The 10,142-nt window shown below is 39.1% G+C and overlaps 1 protein-coding gene across 1 annotated transcript in view; it reads right to left on the bottom strand.

Moving 5' to 3' along the window:
* Positions 1–1,749: 1,749 nt before the first annotated feature.
* The window catches only part of PLD1 (phospholipase D1), a gene marked incomplete at its 3' end in the record, with an annotated part of 205,359 nt that continues 196,966 nt past the window's right edge, over positions 1,750–10,142 (bottom strand). The window contains exons 24-25 of the mRNA XM_017889473.1: positions 9,801–9,935; positions 1,750–1,917 (exon numbers count right to left, since the gene is read on the bottom strand). Of these exons, the coding sequence (XP_017744962.1) occupies positions 1,750–1,917; positions 9,801–9,935 (303 nt within the window). The remainder of the gene's footprint in view (positions 1,918–9,800; positions 9,936–10,142) is intronic.

Genomic DNA, 10,142 nt, shown 5'->3' on the forward strand with positions numbered 1-10,142 from the left:
CATAAAAATGTGCTGTAATCCAAAACCTCTACCTACTATAATTATTATATATTTAAAAAGTCATAAAGAAACTCATGACTTTAAAGAGAATTCTTAAGTTCTCACGGAACTGAAAAGATATGACATACATTCCAGCTTACAAAAGGAAGTATTTGTCTTCTACATATGCTGCAGTAGGCAATCAATGGGCTAATTGGCAGGGTACCAATTTTTAAATTCTCCTCTGCTAAACAAAACAAATTAACATTAGAAGCTAATTGAATTATCAATGGTTTGAAAATATTCTTACTGGCAAAACAAGTAGTAACAAAGGCAATAAAGACAGCAGTAAACATTGTTAGAAGGTATTGACAGATTTTGAGGGATGGATTTTTTGAGCTACTTGGACAGAGAGAGCAGAATGAATGTCTCTACAACTGAGGCTTATGTTGGTCTTGGAAGCCAAAGTCTGGACTAGTAGGAATGAGGGAAGTGGCCTCTGCCTTTGCAGGGAGTTATGTGCTCACTGAGCGCCCATCTGCAAGTGAGCCAGTTTCCAAAAGGGAGCATTAATACAAAGAAAACAACAGGCTGCGGTGCAGTGCCCTTCCCAGAAGAGCATAAAGCCCTGACCTTAAGTATATCGGGGCCACCTGCTGCATCCCACTATACAGGCTGCACCAAAACTGCATCATGGAAAATATAGTTCTAGAATCATAAAGCTGTGGACTTCCTGCAAAGGCCTAGAGTTGGGAGAGTAATTAGGGTGTTCCACGGCCAGTGGGGAAATGAGTGTCTGTAGGGAGCAAGGGAAAGAGTGAAAGGAGATGAGATTATACTACTTGTTCCTTGTGAGATAAGAAGCCATTGGACAATAGTGACCAGAGAAGCAACATGATCTAGAAGGCTCTAGAGGGACCACTCTGTTGAGAATAGACAACAGGCGATGCGGACAGTTACAGCCCAGCCCTAGAAAGTTCTAAATAACACTTTATTGAATGGACTTATTTAGGATCACACAGCCTAAACGAGTCCAGTTTCCTAGCCCAGTATACTCTCTGCTTCACCACAGATTAGTTTAAAATTAGCATCTTCTTGCCAAAGATCAGGGATGTCTGACACCTGGAGTCATTTTAAACCTGAAAACAGAAGTTCCCACATTTAAATTTTACACCAGCAGTCACTGGCATACTCCTTCAATAATTTTTATTATATCCTTGTATTACTGGAATTAATTTGATTTTAAAAACTTAAATGGAAGCTGGAGGGTTTGACCTGGTCTAGTCCTAAATCAGTTAAGGACTAGTATTTAATTGGCTCACGTCTGTAATCCCAGTGCTTTGAGAGGCCAAGGCAAGAGGGTCGCTTAAAGCCAGGAGTTTGAGACCAGCCTGGGCAACATAGTGAGACACGGTATCTACAAAAATTTTAAAAACTTAGCTGGGTGTGGTGACGCATGCCTGTAGTCCCAGCTACTCGGAATGCTGAGGCAGGAGGATTGCTTGAGCCTAGGAATTCAAGGATGCAATGAGCTGCAAGTGCACTACCACTGCAGTTTTTTCTACTGCACGTGACAGTAATAAAAAGCTATTAAAATAAAAACTATTCACGTACCACCTAAAGTCATTTCTCACACTACTGGTGGTACATATCCTATATTCTGGGACACACTGTTTTAGACGAAGAAGAACCTAGGATGACCCGTGTGCTCAGGGCCAGAGTTCAGGGCTGGGTCCACTGCTGCAGTGGAAATGCATCAGAAAGACATACTTTGGCGGACTGACCTAAAGCACTGTAGCCGAAGTCCTTGGGCAAACCGGCCAGCTTGGTACTCTTCTCCATCCATTACTGAAGGAACAGTTTCTGTATCTTGCACAATGACAGCCATTTCACTGTCACGCTTTCCCAGCATACTCCGGTCGTTTATGTTGGCAGAGCCTGTAAGGAGAAACAGCGAAGCTGAACAACCTTCCTGACCTCGCAGACACTGTTGGTTGCCCTCCCCACTCAATTGGTCCTTGCTAACAAAACCGTAATTTTGTCCAGGTTATCAAGGGAAGATGTGTTTTTAGGGAGGTAGGGCCCTCCCTCACCCAGGGGTGAATCTTAATCAGTCTAAGCCAGCCGTGGTAATTTTATTATTTTTATTAGTGACTGGCTTAGAAATGGGCTCTTGACATGGTGCTAGCCAATGTGACACGAAGGAAAGCTTCTGAGAAAGAGTTTCCCCTTTGTATAAACACACAAAAAATGGATTCTGTCTCTTCCATCCTTTGGATATTTTGGCTTGAAGGGTTGGAACAAGACATGATTCCAGGAGCTGCTGCAGTCATTTTACAACCACTAGAGAACAAACAAAAAAGCTTTAAAAAAAATGCTAAGCAGAAAAAAGAGCCAGGCATGGTGGCTCATGTCTGAAATCCCAGCGCTTTGAGAGGCCAAAGAAGGAGGATCACTTAAAGCCAGGAGTTTGAGACCAGCCTGGACAACATAGCGAGACCTGATCCCTACAAAAAATTTCTAAAAATTAGCTGAGTGTGGTCAGTGCCTGAGTGACACGTGTCTGTAGTCCCAGCTTCTCGGAATGCTGAGGCAGGAGGATTGCTTGGGTCTAGGAATTGAAGTCTGCAGTGGGCTATAAATGCACCACTGCACTTCAGCCTGGGCAAAAGAGCAAGACTTCATCTCTAAACAAACATAAAAACAAAAATTAAAAAAGAAGAAAGATTCTGGGTCTTTAAGTCATTCAGTTAGCCAACCTTTGAATATTCTTACCTTCTGTTATGTGAAATAATTTATTTTGTACATTGTTCCTTATTGTTTCACATACTTCTAGTTGAGTTTTTTCTTTTTTTGTTTTTTCTAGTTGAGTTTTCTACCTTGTGGCACAAAAGATTCTAACTGATATAATCATCAAGCACTTGGAAAAAGGCATGCCTACCAGTTCAGTAGGAAAGATGGCTTTGCTTTTGGAGTTAAGAATCAGGCTCTCTGCAGACTTTAACTCATAGTCACATAACTGTGAATGTCAAAACTCAAGAGTACCTTCATAATCAATAGAGTATAATCTCAAATACAGATTGCCTTTTGTGGCTTTGGGCTATCTGCTTTCTTGCCTCCCTCACTTGTGTAGCATGCCAATAGCTTCTGTATCAGTTTTCCTCCATTCTATTTTTTAAAATTATTAATTCTCTTTATTAGCTCAATACCTTGTTCATTTGAGGAATCCATTTTATTTTTAAATCCAGATGAGCTGAGAACGTTGACTTTCACATGTGAAGGGCAAATATTTTGCTATTAGTTCACCCTGTACTTTCTGCAGTCCTCTGCTGTGTATTCAGGAACCTCATCACATTTTTTTTTTTTGCATTAATCTCTGCAGATTCACATGTTTGAATCCTTGAGGTGTCCTACAAACTACAGAAAGGGCCTAACTGACTATTCTTGTTCCTCTTGCTCTAGCTGCAACAACACTGCTTCTTCAGACGTGGAGCAGAAGGGTCAGGTTGGACAGGCATCCCGGAGGCCCTCTCACTGGAGCAGCCAGAGCTATAAGGTGACAGCAGCCCTGCCAGAGCTCAAATGGTGAGATGAATGAGACAAGCTGCCCTTTCCTGAAGAGACTTTACTGCCTTTTGCCAGAATATTGTCATGTAGTTAATACATAAAGCTATGATGACTATGGATGTGAGTGGTGCCCCATGGTGCCCTGGGTAACAGAGAAAGGATTGAGCACCCTACAGAAATGTGAGAATGCTACTGGAGTGCTGAAAAGTGGGAACCTTTGAAACACTTTGTTTTGTTAGCAACAAATCATCCTTTATACATATACTTACATCGTGGTTACGCTATAAAATTTGCAGTTATATCTTTGAGCTTGACAGTTGACCCAACATTAATTTGGGCAATTCACTTAATCTTTCTCAGCTTTAACATAATCTTTCATAAATTCAGAGAAAAATATAGACCTTGTAAGGTTGTTGTGGGAATTAAGTAAGACCATGTGAAAGCACTTAATGATTTATAAGCTGCTCTACAAATGTTAATTATTACTGGCATTATCATCAGATCCTTGTTAACTCTGTAATATCTGCACCGGAGAACGCTGCCATAGGAACTGACCATTTGATGGAACGTAGCATTTGTTTAAAGAAGCCTCCTCTCTGGTTTAATCGCCCCATGTGTGAACTGTAGGAACCCATAGTGCTACTTTAGGACTTTCACCGTGCCCCTGGAGCCAGCAGAGGCCGCTGTCAGGCGGGAACTGCTGGACTGAACTGACATCACTGCTTTGTTTAGGGTCAGGAGAACCCGGGATGGGAGCCAGCCTGGAGAGCTCCCTCCACACACACACTCTCCCACCCGCCCCCATTCCTCTCCCACCACGGTGGGCCCCCACACTCCCGCGGGGAGGAACACATTCCCAGCGTTCTGAGCTGGAATTATTAGACAGAGGGTGTGGTTCTTGTATTTTAAGGGCCAAAATGGAGTTACCCAGAGCACTGACTCTTCACCACATTAAATAAGTGTGTTGGCTACTATTTAATAGGCATGTGAAGAAAGAAACGAGAAAATTTTAGATGAATGAATAAATTAGATATAATAAGCTATGATGGATGTAAACGCTTCCTCCATTCGTTCCTGTATTCTGAAAATCAAATTCAGAACAACAGTTGTAGTATTACCCTATTTTTATATAACATATGAGGAAGAAGACAGAACAAGAGATCTAGAAAGATACACACTGAACTGTTAACAATAGTAGGTGCTTTTCAGTGAAGACAGAGAAGAAAATAAGGGGAGTTTTGGTCTTTCACTCTATAAACATCCTTGTTGTTTATATGACCTATTCTGAGTCTGCTATTAGAAAACAGTCTAAAAATTGGCCAAAAACATATTACCACATCCCAGAAGGCTTTGTGCACCTTCCCATGCATACTCTTCCCTCCCCAAGAGGAAGACTTGATGTTTAATTTTGTATTCATCATGCTCTGAATGTTTTCCTAAACAACAAAAGGAAGAGTTTATTTCTGACTTGTTTTAAATTTATATAAATGGAATCATATAGCAGATAGTCCTTTGAGATTTGCTTCTTCCATTCAGTATTACATCTTTGAGATTTATCTGTACATAATTGTAATGCATTTCTTTTCCTTGAATGAACATACTAGGGATTTCTTTATTTATTCTGCTATTGATGGATGTTTGGGTTGCTTCCAGAGTTTTGCTGTGATGCACAATTCTGCTGTACATAGTTGTGCATTTGTTTCTTGGTACAGACATGTGTGAGTTTCCTAGGCTCTGTATGTAGGCGTGGGTTGCTAAGCTGCAGGGTGTATGACTTTACTAGGTAACGCCAGAATGTTTTCCAACTTATACTCCCAGTAGTCGTGGAGGGGAGTCTGTATTGCTCCACAGCCATGCCAATACTCAGATTGCCCAACTTTTAAATGTTTGCCAGTCTGGTATTTTTAAAAACTCTTATTTGTCTCATGTTAATGAGAAGGAACATTTTTTCGTATGCTTATGAGGCTTGGGTATGTTTTTTTTTGGTGAAGTTCCTATACAATTGCTTTGCCCATTTTTCTTTGGACATTTGTTTTTTCTTATTGATTTATAGGAGTTTTTTATGTGCTCTGTATATTAAATGGGTTGCAAATATCTTATTTCAGTTTGTGGTTTATCTTTTTATTCTCTTTACAGTACTTTTAATGAAGAAATTTCTGAATTTTAATGCAGTTGGATTTATCTTTCCTTTCCTTTGTGGTTTGTACTTGTTTTGTGTGTCTCACTCAGAAATTGTGAATCCTTGTGTGGTATGCAGAATAGCAGCTCTCCAAAATGTCTATGTTCAAATCTCCAAAAAGTGTGAATATACGTTCAACGGCAAAGGGGAACTAAGGCTGCACATGGAATTAAGGTTGCTAATCAGCTAACTTTAAAAATAGGGTGAGTAGCCTGGATTATGCAGGTGGACCCAATACAATCATAAGGTCTGTAAAAGTGAAAGGGAATCAGACTAAGTTATGATTACAGAAGAATGGGTTGAGACTTTTGGGGGTTTTTCAGAGATAGAATGTTGCTGACTTTAAAGGTGGAAGAAGGGGCCATGAGTCAAGGAATGTGGGCAGCCTCTAGATGCAAGGAAATGGACTCTCCCTAACGGCCCCTAAAAGAATGCAACAGCCCTGCTCACACTCTGATTTTAGTCCTATGGGACTCACAAGACTAAACCTACTAAACCTAACCTACTGAAGTGTCAGATAATAAATTTGTATTGTTTTAAGCTACTAAGTTTGTGGTCATTTGTTACAGCAGTAATGGAAAATGAATGCACCAACTCTACCCTGTTTTAGTTTGTTTTAAAGGAAAACTGGTTCTTCTACTGAGCACACTGGGCGATTCTGTCTTCTCTACCTACTTGTATTTCCTTTGCCTCCAGGTCAGAGGTTCTTAGCTCTGACCACACATGAACATTATCTAGGAAGGCTAACAAGGAAACTTTTTAAAAAATACCAAAGCCAAAAACCAAACCAAAAAAACCCAGATGCCTGGCCCCAAACCAGACCAACTAGATTATAATTTCTAAAAATAAGAACCAGGCATTGGTATACCACTTCATCCCTGTATCCATCGTCAATTCATATTTTTGTTTTGATCCATTTAAAAGTAAAGCAGACATGAGGGAATATCCTCCTCTTTACTGGGGCAGCCCTTCAATTCCAGACTCTCATCTGCCACAGTGAAGCCTGCCCTTTAAATCCTGAGACTCATGACCTCGACTTGGTTTCTCCTCCTACTCATACTTGTTGATTGCCCCTGAACCTTCTTGTTCCGGTTCGGCCACGTCCATTCTAGTGTTTCTGTTCTCATATGGAAGGAGCAGCTGCCTCTCCTCCAGCCCGTGATCTCTGGGAGGGCAGTGGCGTTGTTTTATTCACGTTTCGCATCTCTCTATTGCGCTCTGCAGCAGGTTAGTGAACATTAAAAACAAGCATTTCACTTAGTCATTAGGATAGGCTTAAAACTTACTTGAAGGGTAGCTTGGCTTTGTTTAGGAAACCAAATAAATGTGTGTCTGGTTAAAGGCTAAAATTAAGATGGGTAAGAAAACTGGAGTTGGTCACAGATTTCATGACCAGCAGGGTTACCCAGGGCCACAGGCAATTATGCACAAAAGCGATCTTCAGTGTGTGAAAACAAATATTTCTTCATGAGGAGTAAAATGAAGATAAACGGTCATTTTTCTTATGTCAGCTACTCAATCTTTCTTGCATAAGTTTGCTATGGAAGAAAAATTAATCATACATTACTTAAATCTCCTTTAAACGTTTAAATACTTGCTTAACACCTGTAAAATATTCTCAAACTAACTTCTCAAACTCCTCTCTGAGAATTTTAAATACTGTTTTCTGTGTTAGGAACTTAAATAGGGTGAATGTGTTAGAACAGTAACAATAAACCTGCTTATTCTTGAGTTTCCACCAAGATAAAAAGAACAAAAGAAACTTTGGATTTTTTTCCTTGGGAGAAATCGATTCTCTAAGGCAGTTGGGGAAGGAAAAAAGGAATCCAGCCTCCAAGGACTAGCAAGTAAGACCTCTTTAGACTCCCAGGGCCACGTCCTCAATTTCAAGAGAATGTGTAAGAATTGTGTGCAAAATTGATAAAGTATTGCTAAACAAAATAAGTTGGAGTCTTTGAGGGTTTAGAGACTTTTCCAGAAAATAAGTCAATTAAAAACCTCAACAAATTTATTTAACTGTTAGCTCTGTTACCGAAAACTAATTTGTATTTATACTTCATGTAAAGTAAACGAGGCTGAAAATCAAAATGACCTTTCAAAAAAATATTTACATCTGTCAGTTTTTACTTCAAGGCTTCTGAAATCTTGGTGAAGAAATATGTGGCTTTGTTTATTTTCATTTTTCCATTTCAGGAAACATCAGTAGTTTTATTTCTTACTGTCATTGTCAAATTTAATTCAAAAGTATTCTGAGGTTTGCTTTTGAAGAGCAAGTCAGAGGAGCTCAGGAGAAATAAATGAAATCTTGTGTATTAGTGCAAGTGGGGGAAAAAATAAACTCCTAAAGAGCTTTTATCCCTATAGACCAGGAGATAAAAGAACAATATTTTTTAATGTGCTATACAAATATTAAAAGTGTGTGTGTGTGTGTATGTGTGTGTGTGTGTGGTGTATGTGTGTGTGTGTGTGTGGTGTGTGTGTGTGTGTATGTGTGTGTGTGTGTGTGTGTGGTGTGTGTATGTATCTCACCATACTGTGGTTTACACCATTTCTGGCTTTAGAACTGTTTCTTTTCTCTTCAAATCATGTTCCAGATAAGACAGTCTTACTACTCTCAGATATGAGATATTTTTCCTTTTCTCGGTGGCGAATAGAAAGCATATTTATTGTCCAAAATTTTCAAAATATTCCATGACATTTAGTTTCTTGAATAATAGGAAAGTATCTTATTCAAGCTGATAAACTACATTTTATTTGAAACAGATGAGCAGAATTCCCATTAGTGGGAGACATCATCTCTCTAAATAACATGCCCCTCACTGGTTACCTCATTTATCTGGTTGGTCATCTCCCTAAATAACATGCCCCACACTGGTTACCTCATTTATCTCGTTGGTTATTTATACTCTGTCATCCTGGACTTCCAATATGCATTTTATACAATATTAATATTAGAAGTCAAAATAATTCAATGATGGAAGAATGAAGCTTTCTGTGTGTATAAAAGAAGGAAGCTGAACATCTACCTCTCTGATCAAGCTAATCTAATTTAGGTAGAATGTACAAGTTATTTAGGAGAATAACTCTCCTGAATCTGTCAGTGGGAAGAGACCTTTGGAAAAATCCTTTGTGTATCCTTGACAAGAAAAGACTGCAGACCTTAGTGTAGGGCTACATCCTATCATTAGTACACAATACCCACTTCACCCACGCACATCAACAAAGTTGGACTGCTCTACATCCTAATTAATGACATGCAAAACATACATGTTAGGAAAAATAATGGCATGCATAGAGGCAGCAATACTTTACCATCCTTCTGATTTCAACTTTTGTACAACTTCAGATCTGTGGTAATGGTTAGGTGGATGTGGTGTAAACACATACGAATTACCACAAGGTACTCACTTAAGATACACTTTCCCTCCTCATTTATCCCTCACCAATCCCTGAAATCTGGGCACTTGGACTGGAAATAAAAATAAGGGGATAGACGGGTGTGGTGGCTCAGGCCTGTAATCCCAGCACACAGGAGGCTGAGGTAGAAGAATCATTTGAGACCAGCCTGGGAAACACAGCGAGACTCCCATCTCAAAAATAGCTTTAAAAATTAAAAAAAATAAGGGAGTAATAAAGAATTAGTGAAATCTGGCACATTATTGGACTGCTGGGTTAAACAGCTGCCCCTGGATGCTGCAATTTTCACGAAGTCCCTTTAATTGCTCTGTACCTCTGATTCTTCATAAATAAAAATAGTTCAGTCCACAAAGAGATGATAAATGCTTGAAGTGATGGGTACCGCAATTACCCTGATGTGACTGTTACACATTGTATGACTGTATCAAAACGTCGTATGTACCCCACGAATATATACACCTATTCCGTATCTATAACAATTTCAACAGATGGGTTAGAAAGGACATAAGAGAAAAGGATAGCTTCAGAAATGTTTTAGATATGGTGTTACTGTCTCCTTCAAGTGCAAAGGAAGCTTAGGAGGAACAGCAGCAAACATTTTTGCATGGGGTAAGTCAACTGGCAAGGAATACAATAATAGACCATATACTGTACTTACCAATAATAACAGTGTTATCATCAGCAATTAACAACTTGCTGTGGACATAGATAAGCTCGGTGACTAGGTTTCCTTCGAGCTCTGCATGTGTTCTAAGACCACAGAATGATATGTAATTTATCCACTGATTGCCAACTGCAAATTTAAAAAGAAATTATTAAAATTAATGTGACCAATCTCAATAAATACACATTAAATCTTATTGTTTCTCAAAACATACTACTTAGATTGTTCAGAATAGATTGTATATTATATGTATATTTTTTCTATTTCAGAATTCATCCAGGATTTATTTTGGTATCTGAATTTCATATTGTCAATCTGAATGGCTATATATATATA

Source organism: Rhinopithecus bieti, unplaced genomic scaffold (genome assembly GCF_001698545.2).
Source record: "Rhinopithecus bieti isolate Rb0 unplaced genomic scaffold, ASM169854v2 scaffold_18353, whole genome shotgun sequence".
NCBI lineage: Eukaryota > Metazoa > Chordata > Mammalia > Primates > Cercopithecidae > Rhinopithecus > Rhinopithecus bieti.